This window comes from Parasteatoda tepidariorum, chromosome 8 (genome assembly GCF_982258835.1).
Source record: "Parasteatoda tepidariorum strain Cologne lab strain chromosome 8, Ptep-v5.0, whole genome shotgun sequence".
NCBI classification, from domain to species: domain Eukaryota; kingdom Metazoa; phylum Arthropoda; class Arachnida; order Araneae; family Theridiidae; genus Parasteatoda; species Parasteatoda tepidariorum.
In genome coordinates this window covers 924254-950498 of record NC_141762.1, presented here as the reverse complement: position 1 = coordinate 950498, position 26245 = coordinate 924254, and the positions used below count along the sequence as shown (strand labels likewise).

Genomic DNA, 26245 nt, shown 5'->3' with positions numbered 1-26245 from the left:
TAGTCGTAAACCCAAAAAACATTAGATCGGCTGTTCAACGACGGTTATAAAATAAAATAAAAAATAGTCCATAAACGTTGTTAACTTTCTGTCTTTTTTTAGCAATATTTGTGCTTTATTTTAAATGATTTTATTTATTTTTAAATCATTTTAATACACAAGTTATAACAAATTTACTAGCCAAACAGCAAAATGTTCCTATACGCCACGTCCTTAACATCCAAATCGGCCAAATTTTTGGCGCACTGAGTAAATGACTAATGATCGCGTCAAGAAAAGCAGAACATTTCAATGTTGATCGATGCAAACACAGTGCCTTTCCATCTATTATAATCCTGAAACACTCATTAAAATCTTTCAATAATTTCGTACATTAGCAGGCAATCCTATTTAACAAAGACAATTACTTATTAGGGTTTAATTCTACTCAAAAGTAGAATATTGCTCAGTAGAGTTGCGAAACGTAAACTTAGCTCTGATTTTAAAGTCGCGTGATTTTAGTTGTACAGTCAATCGCTGTTGTGCTTATTAAGAATATGTACAGTAAAATTCCGTTATAACGACGATCCACAATGGCAATCGGAACTGTCGTTATGGTGAGGTCGTCGCTATAAGCAACAATGCTCATTTAATTTTAAAATGGCAATAAAAAAAGACTGCAGTGTAACAGTGTGCATTAGTTTTTGATGTCACTGATAACACTGAATGCTGATTTCAAGCTGTCAAGAAAGGAAATAAAGGGCCCATCATAGATAAGAAGCCAACAAAAGACACATCTCTTATTTGAAGTTTGCTGTAGAAATGCTGAAAATAGCAAAATATTCATCTTTTGTTCGAAGGAATATAACGGTAATTGCCCACATATATTTGCTTTAGCAACTTAAAAGTTGGAGATTGAAAGAATGAAATATGGTGAAACAATATTTTCTTTTCTTTTTGTACAATTTTGCTCATTTAAACAGCAGAAAAATGTTTTAAAAAAAAATTCTTTTGACGCAAAAGCGTAAGGAATTTTTGACTCAATATGAACATACAATTTTTGTATCTTTAATAATTAAAACCTCAACGGTAAATTGGAAAAATGTCATTATAGCGGATTTTACGCCGTACCCGTTATATCGAACTTTTACTATATTTTCTATTCTATTATTATGACATCCAATGAATCCATTGTTGCTGTTGATGATAATCAAAGAATGACGATTTTTAAAATCTTGAGAAGCTCTTAAACTTTCATGAGTAAAGAATCACCTTATCTCAGTATTTATAAAATTATTAGCGTTGTAAAATTTTGGACACATCCTTCTTAGCTCGACTTTGCATTCACTATTAATGCTTTCATGTTAACTGATTAATCAGATACGAATATTGCGGCGCCCTTCTCTGATCTTGCTTTATTAAGGCGCTGCTATCGCTACAGTGTTTTTGACGTTAAAAACCATGTCATCTTTTTATTTGGTATAACCTTACAGAACGTATAAAAAATTTTGCATGCGATTAACATATCCCAGTAATATGCAACCAAAAACACTAACATAGTTTAATTTCTATCTCAAAAGTTATTTTTTCAAATAACTTCAAAAATCTTCAAATGTTTTTTTTTTATTTTTTAAATAAACTTTTTCGCATTTCCCCATAGAGTTAATAGTAGCTTTAAAAAATTCATCACGTGATGTATGTTAACTTCAAATTTTATAGCGATGAGCAGTTTTTTTTTTTTTTTTTTTTTTTTTTTTTTTTTTTTTAAATTTCTTTTATAAAGATAGAAAAAAGTTATACTTATTATCAAAAGATTTTCTTTTTCATGCATATATTCATGTGAATTTATACGGAATACTACGTACATAAAATTCTTGAGATTTTAGCATAAACAGTATTAATATTGATTTTGTAATTGTCTTTTTTATTATAATACCGTAAATGTTTTTTGTTAAAATTTTGAAGAAAAAACATAAGTGTGTCATTGTTTGCGAAGAACTATCATTATACAAAATACTTTCTGTCTTTTAAAAGAAGTTGAGTTATAATAGGGTTGCAACATTATCAATTCACCAAAAATCTTGACAAAGATGGGACGTCAATGTCCCTTCAATATATTTCTTTCTGAAGCTCAAATTACAAGCAAAATAATACCATGCCTTTTTCTAATTATAAAAAAATTCTAACAGTTACTAAAAAAAACCTGTTAAATTTTCATAATTATATTTGCATTAAAATAAAATTTTAAAAAAAGAGTTCAAAATTTCTTTCATTCGTATTCAAAAGTTTATCAATAGTTGTTGTTGTTGCAGAGGGGGTGCGATTGTTCTTGTTTTTCCAGTGGCGCCATCTATGGCCAAGAATTCGAGTTATGCCACACCATACGTCTCACACATTTATAGGGGCAGACCCATTCATACATCCATTCATTCATCCACAGATCGTAATTTTAACCAATCCAGTACCCCCAGAGGTGTCGATTTTATCAATAGTTGATTTCGTAAATTAATGAAATTTAATAGATGAATAACTGTTTCTGTTATATCTAAACCACTCGAAATCTGAAAAATTATTGTTTCTAAATTAGCCGTGTTTAGAGAATCTTAAGCTAATTAACGCAACAAAAAAAATACACCAATGTTCCATGCTGTATTTCATAATCAAAAATTATTAAAATGCTAAATATTCACATATTTTGGCCTAAATTATTACAAAATAATGACAAAAGTATGAAAATTGTGTTTAATAAAAAAAAATCTGGGTCAAAGTGTTAAGTTAAAAAAATCTAGAATAAACGTAACAAAATTAATTACTAAATTAGGTTTTAATTTCCCCTCCCACGAAGAAACAGAGAAGCTAACTATCTTGATCAGCATCCAAAATCGTCAACTTCACAGGGGAGGGTCTATTGTCCTTAAATAAAGGAAGTTTCAGATACCCGAAGTTGTATGCACCATCAGCCAAATAAATCAATCAAACGCTATGTGAAGCATGAATATTAAACAACGGACAGCCTCGAATTTTAAAAAGAATATTCTAGGAAAGCATCCCCTAACAACAAAAGAGGCTTCAACGGATGCTTAATTAATTTTTCTACTAAAGGGTAAACGATATTAAGGTTAAACAAATCACTCTTTCTATGAAATTACATTATCTTCTCGCATTATTTTGGGCCTTTTAATGAAGCGATAGAGATGATTATATCGTATTTAAGCTTTCGTAATTGTCTACCGATTCTATGTAATTCTCGCTTTATTTAACTAATAATTATTTCGTATTAATTACTATTTCCACCATACAGGGTGTTTCGTAAGGACCAACCTTCATACTGGCTTTTAGAATTCTCATTAAAAATTAAAACATAAAATAAATAAAAAAAACATAAAATAAAAATAAAAAAAACAAATTGGAACTCACAAATTAATATTTAACGGATGAAAAAAAGAAACAAAACGCATTCGAAATTTGATAAATCCGGTGTAGGACGGTCAGAGTAATAAACAACTGATGAGGCTTGATTGACAGAGGAAACACATAGGAGTGGAAAGAAGACTAATTTAACATGTTTTAAAGTTAATTACATTTGAGGTAATCAATTGTAATTCAATATGATTTTTTAACGTTTTTTTTATTTTACAACTGTTAAAAATTAATTTACAACACTCAAATAAGTATACTGTTTTGTTTACACCTTTGATAAGGATTCTAAAAATACATGTTAAGGACTGCTTTTACATAATACTAAATATATTATTTACTATTTACACACAAACTAAATCAAAATAAGATTTAAAACTAAACACGATTTAAATTAAACTAATACATCTACACTGTAAGAATTTCGAAGTATATAATAATATCAAATTTAATGTAACCTTAAAATAGTGCTACTTCTAAGATAATATCATTCGAGTTGAACTATTTAGTTTAACATCTTTTTAAACCAAACTTCCCAAAAATAATAATTAAATTTCCTTTAGGACTCATCAAAAAATATCAAAATTAATAATGAAGTTTACTTTATTTCCCTCAAAATACCCCAAAAAATAAGCTTTCCTTCATGATTCGTCGCAACATTCCAAAAACAAAGATCCATCACAGTGTGTAAAAAAATAATTATGTTGTTTCTTTTAAGATTCATTGCAAAAATTTCAAAGATAATTATAAACTTTAATTTTTCCTTCATAGCTTCTAAAAATGCCCAAAAAAGTAATAAAGGGTCATATAAAAATATTTTTTAATAAAAACAGTTATAAACTTTCCCTTATTCCTATCGAAACAACCAAAAAATAAAAAATAAGATTTTATTCAAGACTCGCCACAAATTTCCAAAAATAATAAAATTTTCACCGTGACTTACAGCAAAATTTTAAAATTTATAATTTATTACAAATCTTAAAAAAAAAAAAAAAATTCTTCTCATTAAACAACATTTACTAATTAAAAAACATTGAAAAGATAAATCACAAAAAAAAATTTTAAATTCCCCTATTATATTTTACACAGTTACTCCAAAACAATCTTATTTGTTTATTTTAAAACTGAAGCAAAAATTTAAAAATAAAAATTACAAGCAGATAGAAATAACTGACACACTATAAAAACATTCACTTTAAATATTTTACATTGAAAAAAAAATATTTTAAATTGCAAAAAGGATAATAATATTCTTTTTCAAGCGGGAAAAAAAATGGAGTAAGTAACGAGTTTGTAAACAACAAATCAAGTTTGAGGGTAAGACTGGTCCCCAAAGTTTTCTCCCCCTACGTCTACGACCTTGGTACTTCGACCCTGCTACAGATGAACTCTGCCAATTAAACAGACTGCAGCTGTTTTTGTTCCATTTTATGTGATCTGTTTGGAGTCTCTGTTTAATATTCCTTATTTCGAAGAAATCATCCAATTCCTCTGCATTTTTTCGAAGGTACGTAAAATTAACTGGACATATTTCCATAACGGTGCCTGCTCACGCTATCTAAAAAAGAAATGGAGGGATATATGTGACGGCTTGACCAACACCACCGAGATAGGGGGCCAACACCCCCTATCTCGGTGGTGTTGGCTTGACCCGTTGATATTTTTCCCTTGGTCTATTTAATTTATTTATTTTTTTCTTTCCGTTTCTTGTGTGCAGTGCCCGGTTGGATATCTCATAAACTTAGCCAGTATTTTGGAGCAGGCATCGATACGGAAACCTTTCCATTGAAATCCTTAAACTAAGTATTAAATGTTTTTTCTTGTTTTTAACATTCTATTCATTAATTTTTTGCTTCCTAACAGATAAAGAGGAAACAAAAATTGTATAATTTTTTTTCGTGATATTGTAACTTTTTTTTTTATGATTGCCTTAAAAATTTAAAACATAGAATGCCACCGTGATTTTTTTTTCTTTTTTTTACTTTTTTTTTTAAATTATTCCATCTACAACTTTTTCTGATTAATTTTACTCGCTTTTTTTTTTTTTTTTAAATCATATACTGATAAATACGACTAAAACATATAGCCCTATAATTCAACAATTTCGATTTTCGGACTATATCGGATAATCGTGTTCCCGATAATCCGATATATAATACCATGGGATAATAAGGATTATACTAAACTTAAAAAATTCATGCTCGTGATCAACAATAACCAAATTTTGACCAAATCAAATTATTGTACAATATAATAACATCAAAATGATAATCATAAATTTTTTTTAAAAAAAGGTTTTCGAGGGTTTATTAATTAAATTTAATTAATTATTTATTAATTAAATAAATTAAAATTTGAGCTAAAGATGTTTTTTGGGGAAAAAATACAAATAATGAAAAGTAATATATATATATATATATATATATATATATATATATAATACAAATTATCAAGCTCGTAACCAGATCCCGTAATAACACGTTACAAACTCTTTTTTTTTTCTTTCCCCCTCCTGCAATTTGTGTTAATAGAGTAGATTAAATAGATGCACATCAGCCAGATAATATGTGTATCATGACAATACATATTGTTTATTAAAATTAATTTATTGTAAAATTAAAAATAAACTTATTGTAAAATTAAAAATAAACTTATTGTAAAATTGATTGTAAAAATTATTGCTAAAATTAGGAGATTTAACTTTGATTTTACCTTATGACATTACCACTTATTAATGATAGATAGTGTTGGATTTTGTTGAGAGCAAATCAGACTGAAAGTCACGTAGAATAAACTGAAAACTTAACTTTTATTTACATAAAAAAGAATATAAAAACAATAAGATGTTGCCAGCACAGGAAACTCAAACTATCTAACTAATCTCGAACTCAAACCTCAACAGATAGTATAACCACCTGCACTCTGTGAGCAATGAACGCGTTAAAACCTAGCCCAAATTTCAATTAAAAATCTCTGTGAGTAGAATAAAAGCCCATAAAACAGATTTAAATAATTTCTTTCTGGCAGCGATACTTTTTGTCTGACTGATTACTAACGAAACAGCAAGCGAGCCAGTAAAAATTATTTTATTAAAGTAATGAAAAGTTTTATTTGCGATGAAATATATTTATTTAAAAAGATAGTCGGAATCATGAAATGTTGCTTCAGGTGTAGTTTAAGAAAATTAACCCTTACCTATTTCTTTTTTGCAAAGACGATAAAACATATTCAACTTCTCTCCAATTCGTTGCTCATTTAATCCTCCCCCAAACTATAAAATGACTCTTAAATTGAATTTGCATTTTATGAAATAGTTATAATACATTTGTATTGCGATTTGAAATTTTCTATGGGAAAAAGTTTTATTTGAATTAATTAATAATTAAGATTTAATTATAGCAATTAAGATATTACTTACTATAATTATAATAATTATTAATCCAAATGCAAAGATTAAAATGAAGATAAAACAAAGGAAAATTACAGACATGAAAAAAAAGGGGGAAGAGAAGTAATAAAGAAAAAAAATAACGAACAACTGGAAAAAGATAAAAAAAATTTTAAAAATCTGGAAACTAAAAGATATTATCTTTTCATCAGCCACACGATTATATCCGCAAAAACTGTGAAACTGTGTGGGCTGATAAAAAGTTAATATCTTTTATTTTCCGGATTTTTAAAAAAATTTTATCCTTTTTTTTTTTACAGTTGGTTTTTTTTTTCCCATTATTATTTTTCTTCCCCCCCCCTTTTTTTCATATGTCTGTAATTTTCCTTTGTTTTATCTTCATTTTGAACTTATCTAATGAGTTCTGTTTACTTGCAGCTTATGCGCAATAAATGAAACTTATTGTTTCTCTTAATTTTCATCGTGTTTTTTTTTGCATTTATTTATTTTGTTATATATATATATATATATATTCTTTCTTTTTCGGATATAATCGTGTGAGTTGATGAAAAGATTATATCTTTTATTTTCCGGATTTTTTAAAATTTTATGTTCCTTTTTTTTCCAGTATTTTTTTTTTGTTATTTTTTTCCCCATTTTTTCATTGTTCTGTAATTTTTCCCTTGTTTTCTCTACATTTTGAACTTATATATACATATATATTGCAATTGATATTGTATAAATATTGTGATGCCACATATTTCCTAGCTTTTAAAATTTCTTTAATTTCTTAAACTTTTTTTTAAAATCTTTCTTAATATTGAATTTTAATTAAATTAAACTAATTATTTAATTTTTATTACGTTTTATATGAAACTAATAAAAATATTTTATTATTTTATTAGCAATCAATGTAACGGCTAACTTTCCATTTCAATACAAATGTAAAAACCATTGATTCACTGTCGCGAGCTTTAATCAGAAAATTTTCTTCTGATGAGCTTATATTTATTCACTTTTTCTTTAAAAAGTGAAATTCTGTTATGTTAAAATTAATTTCAAAAATTTATTAAATCTTCTGATTAAAGCTCAAACATATATTTAAAGAAAATATTTATAAAAGTCATACAGTTTATTTTGAATGGGAACAAAAAAAAAATAATAATAATAAAAGACTAATAACTGATACTTAATGTGATGTCTTTCTATTTTACATCGGAGTTGATTTAAAAAAGTAAGTAATAATGAACGCAAATATTCTGATGTTTTCGAAAATATAAAAAAAAATATTGAATATTTTTGAGTCTATCTAAATTCTGATAAAAATTATCTGATAAATATCGGATGATAAATATGCAACAAAATTTTTCTCTGACGGTTTTGAACCCATGCCCTGAATAAATTTTGGTTTCGGGCTTTTTTCAGAACTGTGCCGTTTTTAATGTTTATAGTCAAAAAGTCACAATTTAAATTTTAAAAAAATTCACTTCTTTAAAAAAAACACCACTTTTAAAAAAAAAAAATCTAAAATGCTAACGAAACGTTCATAAATTTTTAAAATATTTTCTCAATCTGCAATAAGAAATTCTATATTATTATTACTGTTTCGATAACTAATATTATGTTTTGAAAATAGGTAAGAACATCGAATCCTAATTCCATTATTCATATAAATACAGCGTGCTCTTAAAGTTGTAGTGTACTTTTGATCGTGCACTTTATAGATTCACTCTACAGAATGAGCATAGAATCTGAAAAATTATTATTGTTCATTACTGCAATTAATAATAAATCTCAAACTAATTTTGATATACGAAACGTTTAAGAATGCATTTCAAATATTGATTTATCATTCGAGAAAGAGCAAAAATATGCAATAAAAAAATAAATTATAATAACACATAACATAATTTTAGAACATAACTTTAGAACCCATTGGATAACATAATTGAATAACATAAATTTAGTACCCATTTGTAATAGCATAATTGAATAATATAAATTTAGTACCCATAATTGAATAACATAAAATTAGCACCCAATCAGAGACTGAACCCAGGCACCGTACGCGATTTTCCAATCCAGCGATGTTTAACGACCCTCGACCCTTCTAAGCATTTTTTTTTTTAATTAAGGACGTGATTATTAACATTGTTTTTGTTCAGGTAACAAGTGTAAAATAAAAACTTGCAATACAAGAAATAAAAACTTGCATTATAAATGGTACCAACTACACTCAAGATTAAAATCTCTCTCAAAATATATTAGTTGTCATTTTTTTTTTGCGGACAATTTTCGAAAAAAATCTTTATGGGCTTAAAATACTTTTCTGGTTAATAAAAACATAATTTCTTCGTTTCTATGAAATTTAACAAACCAACGGTGCAAAAAAATTTATTTCTCAGTTTTTGCATCCAAGAAAATATTTATTCAAATACAAAAATAATCGTGTATGTTGCTCTTTTAATTTTTTTTCTATTTTGTGAATATAATTTAGCGTGTGCGTATCAGAAATTTTCTCGAAGAAATTCTCCGATTTAACTTTTTGAAACCACTCATTTTGAACGAAAATATTTACACGCACATTTGTAAATTTTAAATTCGGAATGTAAATACCTATTCTCTGGTGGTTGCGGCAGACAAACCTCATGTTTCTCATTGAATATTTTGTGCGCTACTATGTAAGGTTTAGTACCAACCTTTTTAAAGTTTTATATCTTAACAATTAGATATCTGTTGCACATTAATTGTTTAATACATAGATGCACATTAAAGTTATTGTAGCCTGCATTTTTATTATTTATTTAAGATTTATAAAAAATATTATTAATAACAATTAATATTTTAAAAAATCTACTTCTTATTTTAATTTGTAATTCAATATCTTTGTTTTGTACAAATTGCTAAAAATCTGACAGTAATATTTAATGTTCCTTCAAACATAAGAGTTCTACATAAAATTTTGATAAAGTTGTGCCCGCCATTTGATATGTGTTTTTAATTGTGGCCCCCGGCCTGGTGTAAGTTGGAAACCCCTGTTCTAAATCATTCAACGAATCTCTTTAACCGTAATTCATAATAATATGTTAATGTAATTTGCACCAAAAAATAATGATTGCAATAACGGTTATAAATTAACGGTTAATAACAGTTAAACGGGACACCGATTTAAATAATTTTATCTTAAAACGTAATTACATTATTCTAATTATAATAGCAAAAACAATCTTCCTAAACTCTTAATTTAGAAATCAAAAACGTTATAATAACAGTACAGGTAATTTTAATCTTTAAATGAGGGAAACAAAAATATTGATAGGAAAACAATAACTTTATGACTTATATCAATTTTATGCTGATGACAACCAAACCAATATGAAAATTAATGTGGAAAAACTGGATCCTACCATGTGATTTTCCGGCCAAAAAAATTTATTAAAAACAATAGAAAACTGTCACACCATCATAAAATTTTGATGTATTTTCACTCTCAATTCCTACTATTAGTTCACCCTATACATCTCGTTCAAATTTTCAATCATTCATAAAATACTTTTTATTCATCCACTCAAGAGTTCAAATACATTTTTTTGAACTTGTAGTGGATGACACTTGATGCAGTTTTTTCAAATATTAATTCATTCATTAAATAGGGATGAGCGATAAACGAAATGGAATTTTCTGACTGGTTAGTCCAGGGATGGGCAAACTTTTTCTGTCGCGGGCCAAAAATATAGAAAAAAAAGTTTGGTGGGCCTAGTAAAAACTTCTAAAATAAAAATTCTAACTTTTAAAATAAAATAAAGTCAATTCATCATTGAACTCATGGCACTCTACATCAACTTTGCGTTTTTTAGTTGCCATTTTGGGGTTAAAAATTTTTACAAATAACTCAAAAAGCAGAAGCCATTTTATACATTTAATAATTTCACCATTATTTACAATGACGTTATATGTGTGCAATCTTTCCATGAGCAGTAAATAATGTTAGAACTCGCGCCGGCAGAAAAATCTGCGCGTTGAAACTTAAAAATGCGTAGTTCGCCTCATGTGAAGTACAATTCACCTATATTAGATTCCATATCCCATCAAACACTAGTTGGAGCTTATCTACGGCTATTCTATAAAGAACTTCTGCTTTCAACATTTTACCGATTGAAACTGTCTGTGCTAACTATTTCCATCAATTTATGTTTTGTAGAACAAAAATAGAGAAAGTAAAAGGTCATCAGTACTTTGTCAAAAAAGAAAGAACAAAAATAGTTTTAAACAAAGTAAACAATAAAAATGCATGTATAATGTATATTCGACACGGATCGGCAAGTTAAAATTCTGTCCGCGGGCCGGATAGAACCTTCCGGCGGGCCACAATTGGCCCGCGGGCCGTAGTTTGCCCATCCCTGGGTTAGTCATTCTTTTAAATTTTACTATAAGCAGTTCAGTTTTTCTCATATTTTAAAGATAACATCAGCGATAATTTCTACCTTATAGCTCTATTTGAACAAAAATATAGTTTATTACGCACATATAAATATTTAATTACTCTATTCGCGATCGCAACGCTCGAGTACGCCCTCTATCGGGAGCCTGTAAATATCAGACATTAATTTATCACGTTTTCATTTAGTTCCATCAAACTCATCGGCTATGACGGACGCCATTTTCTTAGCAGCAAATAAAGATCAAAATTTCCCTAAGGAACAGCTGAAGAACTTGAAAAAACTAACCAGAACATGCCAAACATTGAAGCAGAACACGCCAAACATTTGAAGAACAATTTCTGAATAATTTTTACCTTTCAATTACCAACAACATAACTTACAATTTCATAATCACTTGCTCTTACAGATGTGTATATTACGGTAAAATAATTTTTTCTGTCTTCAATTCATTACAAATTAAAATGAAGTCAACATTTCTTTCGTCATTCCAATAAAGAAATGTGAATTCAGAACGTCAAGAACAGCAATAGTTATAGAATACTCTTTTTTGTTATGGAACAGTATATATTTCTGTATCTATATAATTCGGAAAACAACAATAAAGAATCAACCAAATTACTTGAAATAGTGTCATTTGTGCTGATGATTAATAAATGTTTTATCGTTTTCTTGGTAAGTATTTTTTAGTTTTGAAAGAATAGATAATTTCAACTAGAATTCAGCTGTTCTGTTTTTAAGCTACATATTCAAATTCATATCGAGATCTTACAATTATAAAATTTTGATGTGTGGTATGTTATCTAAAAGTAATAAAGGGATAATCTATGCACATATTATTTGAAAATAAAACTTTCAAACGAAGAACATTTCATTTGGAACTCTACGGATTTATAAAGAAGGTAAGTGTTATGATTTTTATAATAAAAAATTAGCTTGTAAATTTTTTTTTTCTTATTTGATGATAGTTCTCTACAGAATGGTTTCTTACGTCTGATTAAGAACTATAAGAAAAGAAACCATATGAAAGTTTTTATTTCAATGTAAAGAATTCTTAAAATCGTTTTTTATCCTAAGAATTCTTTATTTTCCGTTTTATAGTTTATAATTTTTTGATAAAAATTGTTGTCAAAATACTTTTTTTGAAAACATAAATGGTATAACATTATGTGTTTATGTATACTTCTTGCATATTCTAATGTTTCAAGCAATATGATTCAGAAAAGTATGAATAAAAATTCGGTACTTATGTATTAACGCCACAGCAGCTACAGATTTGGCTGTTTTTAAGTGCCGCCAATCTACATATAAAATTTTTGTGACAAATCATGAAACGAAACACTTTATTTAAAATCAAAGTAGCTTATCGGATTTCGATGGACAATGGGCAAAATATTTCGCTCCAGAAAAAATAAAATTGCATCTTGTTCTATTTTTGGCAAATCCCAAAGACGCATTTTCGTAGCACTGAAAAATGGTAACAAAAATCGAAGAACAAATAATTTTGGAATTCTTCTGATTTATAAACAGGTAAGTGTTAATTTTTATAAAATTAAAAATTTTACTTTTCAGTAGTTTTTTTCTTGATGATAGTTTTCTATAGAATGGTTCTCAACTTCCGATTATGAATCAAAAAAGAAAAAACATGAAAGTTGTTTATTTTAATAAAAGGAATTTTTTGAATTGTTTTTTTTTTTTTTTTTTTTTTTTTTTGTTTTGTTTTGTATCGTAAGCATTCTTTACTTTACGTTTTTAAGTTTGTAAATAATGATTTTTATTAAAACTTAAAATTTTTTGATAAAATTACTTGTCAAAAAACTTTATTTACAAAATTAAATTGCATAAAATTATGAAGCTTATGTATACTTTTTGCTTATTTTAATGTTTGAAGTAATATGATTCTTAAAACTATGGAATGTAAAGTTTAAATAGGCCTTTCAGGTTATATCATTACATTTAGTAAAACTATTTCTCAGGCATTAGGTTTTAACATTAATAAGAAGATACATATTTTTTTCTGTTTATTTACAAATATTTTTCAGATGTTCCTTCTTTAAAAAAAAAAAAAAAAGAGATACCATCTTGTTTTCGATTGTATAAGAAAGGATATCAAACATTTTTATTTTTTAAATTTAATAAGCCACATTAAAGAAGGAACGTTGCAATGCTACACGCTACATTAAAGACGTCTCCAGAGTAACTGAATGACGGTTCATATAGAAATCGTAGGTATGCATCTCATACAACAACGCCCCCTATAGTTCGTTGCGATCGCGATATTCTGTGTCAGATAAATTCAATAAAGAACATTACATAGTATCACGTGAGGACCACGTCACCAAATTTATACTTTTATAGTTGACTGGTAACCACGCACCTCTTGTTTTTTAAATTCCTACTATTAGTTCAGTTTTTTCGATTCCTACTATTAGTTCACACTCTATGTTAATACAGTTTTTTTTTTCAAATATTAATTAATTAATTAAATTTAATTCATTTATTTTAGTTTTGTATCAGATAAAAATTTTTAAATATTTAATAAAAAGTAACTAAAATAAAAATTTTTGTTGTTGACCTAAGTACAAACTGACTTTTAAAAAAAAATTAATATTACTTGTTTTAACATAAAGAGGCAAATTATGGCAGCATTACTTCCCCACTGCTTAATCCTGCCATAATTTGTTTGCATTTTGATATTTTAAAAACACTTTTTTCAGTATTTGATATACTTGAACTCATTTTTCTCTAAACTTCAAATAACTTATAAAGTTTAAAAAAAAAAAAACATTACGTTAGAGCGTCTTTTAAGGCTCCACAATTCAGTGCACAATGTTGTAAGGATTGCGCACTAGCCGTCTTTACTTCCCAGCAAAGATGGTACCTTACGAATTTGGGGGACGGAGCTTTCAAGGGGTAGGATTGAATATGCATTAAATTAAAATGGTGATATTTTGGGCTAATCCTTTAAACTTTTTTTTACAGTCTTTCTTTACTAGAAAATTAATCTATGCATGCTTCGTTTAAAATCCGATCCCATGTCCGAGAGTTCGTGGGTTCGAACCCCGCCGGTCGAAGACTCCCCGTGTAGTAAAGTGACTGATGCACGTTAAATCTATCGAGTCGCAAAGTCCTCCATGTTCCCATAACAAATCAATACCTTTGGGGGTACTGGATTGGAGATCGATCGTTCTCTGATTCAGGTCAAAATAACTATATGTGGATGCATGAATGGGTCCGCCCTATAAACGGGTGCGACTTATGGTGTGGCAGAAGTCGAATTCTTGGCCATAGATGGCGCCACTGAAAAACAAGATACGCACACTCTGCTTTAAATTTGCTCGGTTTCACGAACCAGGCTTGCCCGTGTGGCAAATAGCATTAGAAACAACAACAACATCGAAGATATTATGCATCATGTTATATATCTTAAAATAAATATCAGAGATGGAAATAGGATATAAATATTCGCGTATTCCTCAACGTGATTGACAAGGGAATGAATTTTCGAATGAGGGTTCAACCGGGAAAAATATCGATTAAAATTATATCGATTTTTCGAATATCGATTCGATCGAATATCGATTTTTCGTACTTCTAAAAAACATTCTAATCACAAATCTTTACCAACATTTTCAATAATTTAAACATATTTCAAAACTATTTCTTATAACAGCCAAATTTTAAGACATTAAAAATCATGATAAGTAACAAAACTAACGCTTTACTTTTATATAGTTTTTTTTCTTTTTTTTAAATCTCTGGATATTATTTTTTTAACAATATAATAAATTGAAACAAAATCAGTTTATTATATCATTAAATTTAAAAATGCAGCTTATGGAACCGGAACCAGTTTAAGAATTGGAATAGATTTAGTATAACGGTTAATTATAGCATTATTTTATAACCGGTGATTAATTCGAATTAAATTAAAAATATTCAATTATTGATGACAAAATTAATTATTCAATTATTTCGATTAGAAATATTCAATTATTTACGTATATTGCTACGTTATTGTATATTGTTACGTTATTGTATATTTGTATATTGTTACGTATATTTTATATTGTTACGTATATTTTATATTGTTACGTTATTTACGTATTATTAATTATAGCATTACTTTATAACCGGTGATCTCGAATTAAATTAAAAATATTCAATTATTGATGACAAAATTAATTATTCAATTATTTCGATTAGAAATATTCAATTATTTACGACAATCAATATTGAAAAGTGATAATCGAGTTTGGTATTAACACAAAGAACCTTAAGTAGTAATATATAAATAATAACTAAAATTAAATAAATAATTAAATCAAATTGAAGCTAAGAACTTAGGCTGACAAATGCAAGTTTAAATTAAGTAAATAGGTAAACAAATGTTAATTCAAATAAAGTGAAATGGATAAATAAATTTAAATTAAATATATAGTTAAACAAATGTCACTTTTAATGAAGTAAAATGGCAAATAAATGTTAATATGTAGGTAAATAAATGTTAGTATGAATTAAAAAAGTAAGTAGTAAAAGTTTATTTAAATTCGCAGCTTTTTATAACGGTGAATTTCTGTGATACGAGATTTAAAAAAAACTTGTACTGCATTCAATTTTCAGAACGTTTTTACTTAAATAATTTTACTTTTCACTTAAAAAACAATTTTGGGCTTACTGAAGATAAAGAAGAAAAAAACACTATTTTAAGGTCAACTACACATTTATCTTTTGTTACGTTGAAGATTTTAAAAACTAAAAGAAAAATAAAGGGATGAGTAAAAGCAGATGGAGATATTAAATACTTCTTTTATTTCTGAACTTTCTTTCGAAGAAACAATTGAAGAATACATTTCTTCTTTTTATTTCCTTAATCTTAAATTCCGCCTTTTCTGTGTAATTACGAAAAAAGGTTTTGTGTTTTTTTAAGAACTTTCGTCATTTTTAAAAGAAAAAAATATTTTAAGAAAAACATATAAACAAACAAAACAAGTTGTAAGGCCAACTTATGGATCAATGCGAATCGTTTTGTCAATAGTGATTGTTTTATTTATGAAATGTCATTTCATTTGTTGTTGAAAGTTTTTCAATAATTGAAGCAAATGATAATAAATATAAAAAAATCTTTTATTATTATATTTTATTTAAAAACCGGTGTTGAGCAATCAATCCATGTTTGAGTTTACGACTATCAAAGTCCTCAACCTTGAAATTTTGAAACCAACCCAAAAGATAAGGGAACTCCTGGATTAAGCATTCGGACAAAATAGCCTACGTGGAGGATATTTTGATAGAAACCGGCATTTGCTTTGCTTGGAGAGTAAGACCACGAAAACCTACCAAGGTAAGGTTGGTGGATGGCAAAGGGATTCTAGCTCCAGATTCGTCTATTAGTGAGGATATTTTACGTCAACACTGTGATTGGTGCGAGTCGGGATTTGAATTCGTATCAACCAGATACAGCTGGGATTCGAACCTGGGTCCCCTCATTGGGAGACAAACGCTCTATCCTTTGAGCCACAGCTGCTCAATTAGCATCATTTGTCATTAATTAGATAAAAAAAATATTAACAGTTAAAATCAAATTATACTTTTCAATTTATTAGATTTTTAGAAGCCCTAAGTCATCAACTTACAAACACAGTTAACTACAGTTTGTCTAAACTAAGAACTCCTCGCGGCCACAAAATCTGAGGCCGCCTGGTGCTATGGAAACAAGAATGGTGCATTTTAAGGAGGGTAGCTTTACTCTAGGACTAACACAATAGACCGAAAAGATTCCCTTTTTCTCACTCTAAACCCCGCACCCCTACTTAAAATAGTCATACCTCGTTACCATAGTCACCGTCTCAGGTTCAGGCGAATGTCTGGAGGAGTTTTTATTTTATTTTAGACAAACTATACCCAATTTGGTGACCAGCTCATTTTTCAATCCCAACACCTTTCTTAGTTTTAACCAAAAAAAATCTTACAACAGCCTATCTATTGCCCGCAGGTGACCGAGTGGTTAGCGCTCATGACTGCAAAGCCAATGGCTGCGGGTTCGAATCCAGCTCTGGGCATGGATGTTTCTCTCTCTATGTGTTGTCCTCTGTTGTGTGTGATGTGTGAATGTGACCCACCCTATAAACGGTTTTGTGGCAGTGTGGCATGGGTAATGTTGCTCGCCTCCGTGACTTTGGTTCACAAGTGCCCACTGGGTAACGTGAAACGAGTAACAATTTTGGCATCTTCTAAGGCGAAGAATAATGTTCAGTGCCTGCCATTTGAGAAAAAAAATCTATTGCCCGCACTATTTCAATTTCAACTATTTTTTTAAAAAATGCCCTCGATATTACCAAAGTTCTCTACATATTAAATTTTAGTAATTAATTTAAAAATCTGTCCCTTTAAATCATGCAAACCACAGTAAGTATGAGACATTGCAGGCAGCAGAAAGTATTTCCATCTCTGTCGTGAGATAAGATAGAAAACTTATTCCATTGCTCGGGAAAAATCTTACATGAAGATGGAAAATCAAAGCATTTCATCAATATTATCGCAGTTGCTTAGCAAATGGAACTTTTCCCGGAATAATAGATAATCTATATCGTATTGTATGTCGTAAGCTACTTGGAAAATCAGGCTCTTCAAACTACCAACATGACTGATTGCAATGATCCTTGATGGCGCTGTGCAAAGTGACGAAGGCAGTTTGGAAAGAACCGGGTTTCTCAATTAACCTACCACCTTGGCGAACAAAGAACACGTATTCTTGGGCCAAGCCTACCACTTACATGTGTTTCTCTTATATGGTACTATGAATGGAGCGTATTTCAAAATCTCCGTTGGCAATGCTAAAATTTCTTGCAAAGCAGACACTCTGTTTTAATGGCTGACATTCTGTAATTGAAATAAACTGACATAGTAAATTATACGTTTGTGAGAATATCTTATTTAGAATGTATATGACGTTTGTAAACCATACGCTAATGCAAATGACACTAATATCTGCACTAAAAAAAAGTAAATCTCCGGCTGTAAGGTGCTTTCAAATTATGGTAACTTCAGGTTATCATAATTTGCTCAGCATATATTTTAGCTTATGTAAACAATTTTCAAACTAATTTTAAAAACGATTAAGACAATGAAAACATACTTAGAAGTTTTCCAAATTTAGCGGTGTCTGATTCTTAAGAAAACAATATATTCTAACTAGCATTTATTTTTAAGTAAACTGAAATTGTAATTCATTAAAACTAATTTAAATTACAGATACTGTTATTCTGATACAAACAATCGTTTCACCTGTTACAACTGACGAAGGTTAGACAATTTTACATCAATTTAGTTATGTTATGTAAAATGTCGATTTAATTGTACTTCTAACAATCACTGCAAAAATTGCTAACTGATTCTAAATATTTTCAAAGATACTAACTCAGAAAAACCTAAATCACAATTTTTCTTTTTTCATTGTTAAACGATTGAGACCATCGAGCAATTATTTCTGCCTTAAAGTTTATGAAATTATTTATAATGCCCAATACTAGGACACAGGGCTAACTTGGTATTGAACAAAGAGAACCGTATAAGATTGCCTAGTAATCTTTGTAGGTGGGCGAGCAAAAGACAGAGCCCACTTTACAGAATTTTTTCTAAAAAATATGTAAAATAGCAAATGAGTACACCAAAATCTATTGAAAAAGATTTATATGATACAAAGATATTTCTATATTTAGTTCTCTAATTTCTTACAGGCATGAGTGGGGAAGGAAATGACTCGACCATTGATCAAAGGAAAACAGTTGGCATTAAAAAAGATGGCTTCATTGAGTATACTTTAAGAGAACCGCCTTCCTTACTAAGCCTAATGCTCATATCCATTGCAATCAAGCTCTGGACAGAACCAGATTTGAAAAAAGATGTTCAGCGACACTCACTGAAACATGGTTCAAAAATTCGTTCCACAGAAGAAAAGCTCAGTTATCAAAGATTAGAAGAAAGGGTATTCGCAAAAGTAGACGGTCTCCTCCTTTCTGTTTCTTTAAAACACGAAATCTATAGTGTTATTAGGCCTATAGGTTTGGAATTGATAGGAGCTTTTGTCCGTAGACGAAATTTTCAAAATTGTTTAAATGGAAACGAATTGGATACAACCCTATATTGGACAGTCGAAGGGACCGTTGATGAAGTCGAATTGATCAAAGAGGTGCTTAAAACGACAGAACGCGATGGGTTGAGAATATCGGATATTCAAGGCATATACTTATTAGCTTGTGAGTTCTGTTTAGAGGAATACATTTCTGATATATTTATCTCCATTTACAAATTGCAAGAATTGCTTGAAATGATGAATCAAGCAGATGCTGATGGTATATACTCCGAAAGTTACTGCATTAATCAAAATATAATTTCGGTAGCAATTTTTCGTGGTAAGATACACAGTTTTCTATATTTTTGGGAAAAATTGACTGATACACAGAAAACCAGAGGCTTGGACCATTGGTTTGATATTTTGATGAACAAGACAGTTATGGCAGAATCACAGTATTGTTACCTGGAATACAATGGGCATACAGATATTATGTGTTCTATGTTGTCTCGACTAAATGGTAAAAAGCAAAAGAAGTATTTTTTAAAATATTCTTTCAGAATATTGAAATCGTTACTTTTCAGCTGGCCATTTCAAAAATATCTCCTACCCACCATCACGTCCATGATGGAGTATCTTCAAGAAGATGTTTACGTCAAAATAATGGCAACTATTGGAGATCTGGTCGGGGAAAGCAAAACATTCGAAACAAAAAATCTTTTCATCAAAATATGGTCCATCAGTGATTTAAGGTTGAAAAAGTCTCTCTTAAGGGACCTTTATGAACGGCAAAGGGCGGCATGGGATCTCATGGAAAAAATCAATAATAAAACTTTGGACTACGACACTCAATTATCGTTAAAGCCATCGGTCGAACTACATTGCAAAAGGCAAAAGACACTATGGAATCTTTTGAAGTTGTGCAACGATAGAACTATTGATTTAATTATAAATGATATTTTTTCGGAAGGTATTAGGAAAGTAGATTTTAGATGAAAAAAATCGTTAAATCTTTCACTGCGGTTTGAAAGCACAAAAAAAAATTGTTTTTTTGGATATGCTGGTAACTCTTCTTCTAACTCTATGTTTTCATTCAAGTAATCTTAAATTGTAAATTATTTGTCTTTATAATAATGAAAAATGAAATAAAGTATATTTATAAAATTATGTTCTCTTACTGATCTATCAAAGATGTACACCTTGCACAAGACCATTTACGTTTCAAGAGGTTTGTAACCTCTCAAAAACTTAGTACAACTTAGGAATGTTTTAAATGTCAGGTCTTGGCGATCGAACTAGGCTATAGGTGGCGCTGAGCAGAACTTTCTACGTATGGCAACGCTTCGCTTGCTTCCACCACTAGACAGTGAGTAATGGAAGAAAAAGTACGTTAGTTTCTGACTTCGTTTTCAAATAGATTAAAATCTTTTAAGTTGGGAAACTAAATAGAACTTAAAACTACATTAAACATAGTTCTAAAAAAATCGTCATGGAAATATTAAAAAATATGTTTAGCAATTGAATACAAAAAATAATAAGAAAAAAAAAATTTTCGTAGTGCATTCCTATACAATTGAAAAAAGGAGGAGAAAGAATGGGGAAGGATCAAAGACATGGAACAGTTCTTCTCCCCAGGTGGCGTATTCGAGTGTTGCAATCGCCTATTATGAACTTTATATATGAAAAGTCGGCACGTTATGAACGCTCGAACATGTCGCTCCTCGTCAGGAAGACACCGCGTGAATGATGAAAATGGAACAGGTCAGAAGGAAAAAAAATTCACAGTTGCCAATAAAAAAAAAAAGAGATAAGAAATGATTGGGGGGAAAACAAGAATAATTTCGGTAGTCGAGGAGATTGTTAGAAGAGGGTTAAAAAAAAATAAGAGAAACCGCAGTAGCCATTGGTAACTTTTTTTTTCTACTTTAATTCATCTTCCATTTCTTTCTCTGGCGACTGTGCCTTTTTTATGTTTTTAACAAGTTCACTATTTTTATCGTTTACTCGGTTCCCTACTGTCGTGTTCGAGCATTAAAAATAGATCGACTTCTTTTTTTTTTTTTTTTTTTTTTCATATTGACCATAGAGCCATCGAGTTCTTGGCCATAGATTGCGCCACTGGAAAACAAGAACAATCGCACCCCTCTGCCTTAACAGGCATACGAAACCAACCAACCAACTATAGACATAAGTTCGAAGAGTTTGAAGAAAAAAATATTTCTAAGTATGATTTCAGAATGTTCAAAAGTTTTTAGTTTCAAAAAATATTGCAACAGCAGAAAACTATTTGGAAAAAAAATATCTTTTAATTTTATTAAATAATAAAAATTCCTTTTTATTTAATAATAAAAAGAACAGAAAAATTCTATACATGCCTTTGATAAACACGTTATTTTAAGAACATAAATTCACGCTTTTTTAGAAAATGACTTCGTAACTTTTTTCATTAAGCTCTTCGATTACTTTATTTCATTTTCAGAGCTATTAATTGTTAAAAAAAAATGAGTCGTAAAATTATTTTATGCGTTAAAAATATTGAGTTAAAACAATTACTTTTAAATAAGGAATAACAATAAAGGATGTTCGTATGGACGTTATTTTCCAAAAATAGCATCAAGTATTAATACAAAAATTATATACCACTGTTTTGTTTTAAAGAAGAAAAAAAAACATGAAACATGTGTTGAAATAATTACGCGTTTCTAAGGTACGACAATACTAAAGGTTATTTCTTTTTTACGGATGCTATTTTCAATCAAAAGTATCATGCATTAATACAAAAAAGTGGTTTTGTTTTAAAACAATAACCTGCAAAAAAATTAAAAATAAAAAACAGATAACATGAATTTCAAAAGAATAACTTTACTAAATTCCATTTCATTCTATAGAAGCTACTTCCTACAGGATTGTATCGGTTTTAACCTAAAGGATTTTTAACTATTAGTTTTAACAATTCTGGTCAAAATCAATTTCGACTAGTTAAGCATTGAATTAAAAAATAACTAATAATTATATTTAATTCTAATCTAATGAATTGAGGGAAAGCTAAATTAACATCTATTAAAATGTTATAATATAGCATCAAACGTAACACTAATTAAAATAATGTCATTACATAATATGACCTCTAGATACAGCATAAATGTTTTCGTACATAACATAAACCCAAGATGCAGCACAAACGTTTTATTATTTTTGATTATTTTATGCAATTACTGTTCATTTTCAAAAACGATTGCAAAAAACAAGAATTGTAGTTGTCTTTAAATTCAGACTTAGAAACCAATTTATCTATTCACGAAAAACTGGCACAACAGTTCATTATATTTTAAGTAAATTCACGAGATGAATTTAAGTTTTAACTGGCGCCATCTATTAAATATGTGAACTGGTCATATATTGGTCGCCATCTAGTGAACTGGTTAATATTTTACAATTGCATCAATTTCAACATTTTTTCAAAATTTTTCACTTTTAACATTCCTATAACAAAAGCATATTTTATTAATTAATCTCATTAATATGTCAATGCAGTGATTTTTTAACTACACTTTTTACTTCAAGAATATTTTTAATTGCAAAAAAAATAAAAATATTAATATGATTAACGCCGATTTAGACCATTTTTAACACTTCCTGACTCATTTTGACCACTTTTGAATGATCCAAACCATCTTTATATCCAATGTCAACAAAAACAGTTTCGATGGGATTAAATTAAAGCTCAGATTTTCAAATCAATAATTAAAGTGCGAAACATTAATGTTAAAAAAAACGTATAGCAGTTAGTTTTTTAATTAATTCTCTAGTATTAAAAATAAACTTGATTGTATCTTAAAAAAATCACAAAAACACTTCCTTATGTTCCGGGAAAACTAATCATTAGCAATTATTAACGAGAAAAATCTATCGATTTCGAAGGAAGTGCTTTAATTAACGAATAAAAAATGCATTCGGTGACTGTTTTCGAAGAAAATGATCTGAATCTTTCCAAAAAATATTTTATTTCAAGATAATCTGGAATTGTTCCAAGATATACTGAATATTTTCGGAGAATTCCCTTGGAGGGAAAAAAAATCAGTAAAAGTATTATTTGGTATCAAACAAATAATATACTGCTGCATAATACTGTAACAGATATTAGAAGAAATGAGGTCAAAATCATTTGCGATCTCGTATATCACGACATTAACTTAAATAGATGATAAAAATTACATTCTCGATACATATAGAATTAATCTTTGTTTGTAGAGATGGTGAGTTGTTTAAAGCATACACATTACGGTTGTAAGACTATTTCTATGAAAAATTGTCAGAGTTGGTAGTCATAAATCAAGATTGTTTCAGTCGACATGTGGACCTTAGAGTTTCGAAATTTTATAAAATAAATAAACTTTAAAATAAGCAATACTAGCTTAAGTTCCCGTTCATGAAAAAAAAAAGTGAATGATCAATCAACGCTAAGAAATCATGCGCAAAACTAAAATACATATAACGATACAATCAATTAGGATAAAACAATTTGTCAATCAATTAGGAACAAACAACCATTTTTTATTATTATTTTTTGGCATTTGTCAGAATCTTTATGTTATGAGTTTAAGCTAAGCATGTTCTTAGAAGTTCACCCCTTCAAAATAAAGACTACCGTAAACCGGGGCGAGTCTACCCATCCAGGGGCGAGTCCACCCATTTTAGTTTTATTTAATTTTCCCTATTTTAAATTGCAAATAAAAAAATTTTTACCGACGGAGGACTTAGTTCAGACTCTAAGAAAGATTGCGCTGTAGTAGTTTGATTCGTTTTTCTTTATTTGGTGTCTTTTTAACCGACCTGTTCAAACGTCTTTTGAGAGATTTGTATTGAAAATCAGCAAACTTTTAGTTGGTGCTCCGTAAGTATATTATCATTATTACTATTTTCACTTTGGTTAAGTGATAAACTTATCTAAGACTAAGATTAAATTAATTCTATATGAAAAAAAAAACAAAAAGACCGTAAGTTTTGCTGTTGTAAACAAAAAGCCAGAATTCGCGGAGCGAGTCTACCCATTCGTATTTAGTTTTAATAAAGCATAATAATATAATTTAGAACTTTGTTTATATTAAAATTAAGTAATTTTAAATGAATTTGAGTATATTATTTTAATTCTGCATTGATAAATTTATCATTAATAAGAAAATTTATAGGTTAAATATAAATGTAAATATAAAATATGTTTATTTAATCTATTTTTTCAATTTTTATATAACAAAATTAACTTTTTTTATTTAATGCAAGTTAAATAAATTATTATTTATAAATTATTATTACCTCCCAAAAGAATGGGAAAAGGATTTTGCATGATTCCCAATGTTTGAATTTCGATTTTGTTAATAATCTTTAATTATTATTATTTATTAATTATTTAATTGTAAATTTATATTAATTTTAATTTATTTGTATCAACAATAATCAGAAAAAAATGTTATTTTATAATGTTAATGATTATAAAAACAAAACTGTGATCAAAATGTGATAATCGATCAAATACTCAATTTGTGTTATTTTATGACTAAAAAATGGAATATATAATAAAGTTATGAATTTTACTTCATAAATATCCTACATAGTAACTAAAATAACAATTTAATAGTAAAATTTGATTATTTACAATGTTAACATTCATTTTAGTAGAATGGGTAGACTCGCCCCATACAAGAGATTTGTCAGCAGTTCTATAAAAATATACAGTAACAGTGTAACTGTTAATATTTTCTAAAATCGATTTCACAGCTTTAAAGAGGGATAAATAGCGATTCCGAAACACCTATTAAAAGCCCTTTTTCTTTAATATTTGCAAAAGTTTGACCACTTGAAAGTTGACAAACTGAAAAAATGGGTAGACTCGCCCCGGTTTACGGTAGTTATATTCAGTATCATTCGTAATAATACTATTGCTCGAGATCCACTCCTTATAGGCAAAAATTATCATAATCAATAATTTTCTCAAGTATCTATCCTTTACTTATACCTTTGCCGGTGGCTTTATGTTATCAGATTAAGTAGATCATGTTTTTTTTTCGAAGTTCATCCCTTGAAAATAAGGATAATTCAGTATCTTTTGGCTCGATGCCAACTCCAGATAGCCAAGAACTGCCATATTCAACCATTTTTCCTTCTACATTCGGTAGGGGTAGGCCATAAAAACTTATTTCCAGCGAGATGCCATAATACCAGTCATAATATATATATATATATATATATATATATATATATATATATATATATATATATATATATATATATATATATATATATATTCAAACTCAACTGTTCAAACTTAAGTCTGAAATCATCCATTTTATAGGTTTCAGAGAACTGACAATTTAAAAACATAGTTTTTAATAAAATAAAAATTATTATCAGGTCTTGGATATTGATAGTTTAAAAACTTATAAAAAATACCCTTAAAAAATACAAAAATAGCTTCTAAAAATCGTCACAAATTTAACTTAAAATGAAAAATAATATCAGTTAAATTTTCAACGCCATGTTATGCATTAATCTTTAAAAAAAATTATAACTCGTAATCTGTATTTAGAAATTTTATGAAAATAAAGTAACAATTAAAATAAATATGTAATTTATGAATAAAATAAAATATAAATAAACACGCGATAAGGATAATTTCACAATCAAATTGCTAATAAAATTTTTTAAAAATACAATCGAAATTTATAAAAAATTGATTAAAAAAATCCATAATAAAATAATATTTTTTTAAATACTTTTTTTTGAAAATAACGTTCAAAAATTCAAAAAGGATACATTTGTCATCAATATCCTAGCCCTGCTCATTACTAGTATTATTAAAAAGTACAATTCTTAAAAGTAAATGTAAGAAAAAATAAACTCGAGAGTAAATATAAATAGGAAATAACTCAAAGTTGAATAAAATTTGCAAAT

At 28.4% G+C, this 26245-nt stretch overlaps 2 protein-coding genes across 4 annotated transcripts in view; one reads left to right on the top strand and one right to left on the bottom strand.

Moving 5' to 3' along the window:
* LOC107440814 (uncharacterized) overlaps positions 1–26245 on the bottom strand; it is a 688492-nt gene that overhangs the window by 631937 nt on the left and 30310 nt on the right. The gene's annotated exons all lie outside the window — the stretch shown is intronic.
* On the top strand, positions 4747–20461 carry LOC107440815 (uncharacterized). 3 transcript variants are annotated; one of them, XM_087149353.1, is made up of 3 exons: positions 4747–4903; positions 5114–5199; positions 18963–20461. In XM_087149353.1, the coding sequence occupies exon 3, from the start codon at positions 18965–18967 to the stop codon at positions 20291–20293; it is 1329 nt and encodes a 442-aa protein (XP_087005479.1). In that variant the 5' UTR covers positions 4747–4903; positions 5114–5199; positions 18963–18964; the 3' UTR covers positions 20294–20461. The 3 variants fall into 3 exon arrangements, with proteins under 3 accessions (XP_087005479.1, XP_015909354.1, XP_087005480.1); XM_087149354.1 differs by lacking the exon at positions 4747–4903 and adding an exon at positions 12663–12753 and having other exon boundaries at positions 5162–5200; XM_016053868.4 differs by lacking the exon at positions 5114–5199 and having other exon boundaries at positions 4759–4903.

Coding starts and splice junctions, on each gene's coding strand:
- LOC107440815 (XM_087149353.1), top strand. CDS start 18,965: ATGAGTGGGGAAGGAAATGACTCGACCATTGATCAAAGGAAAACAGTT.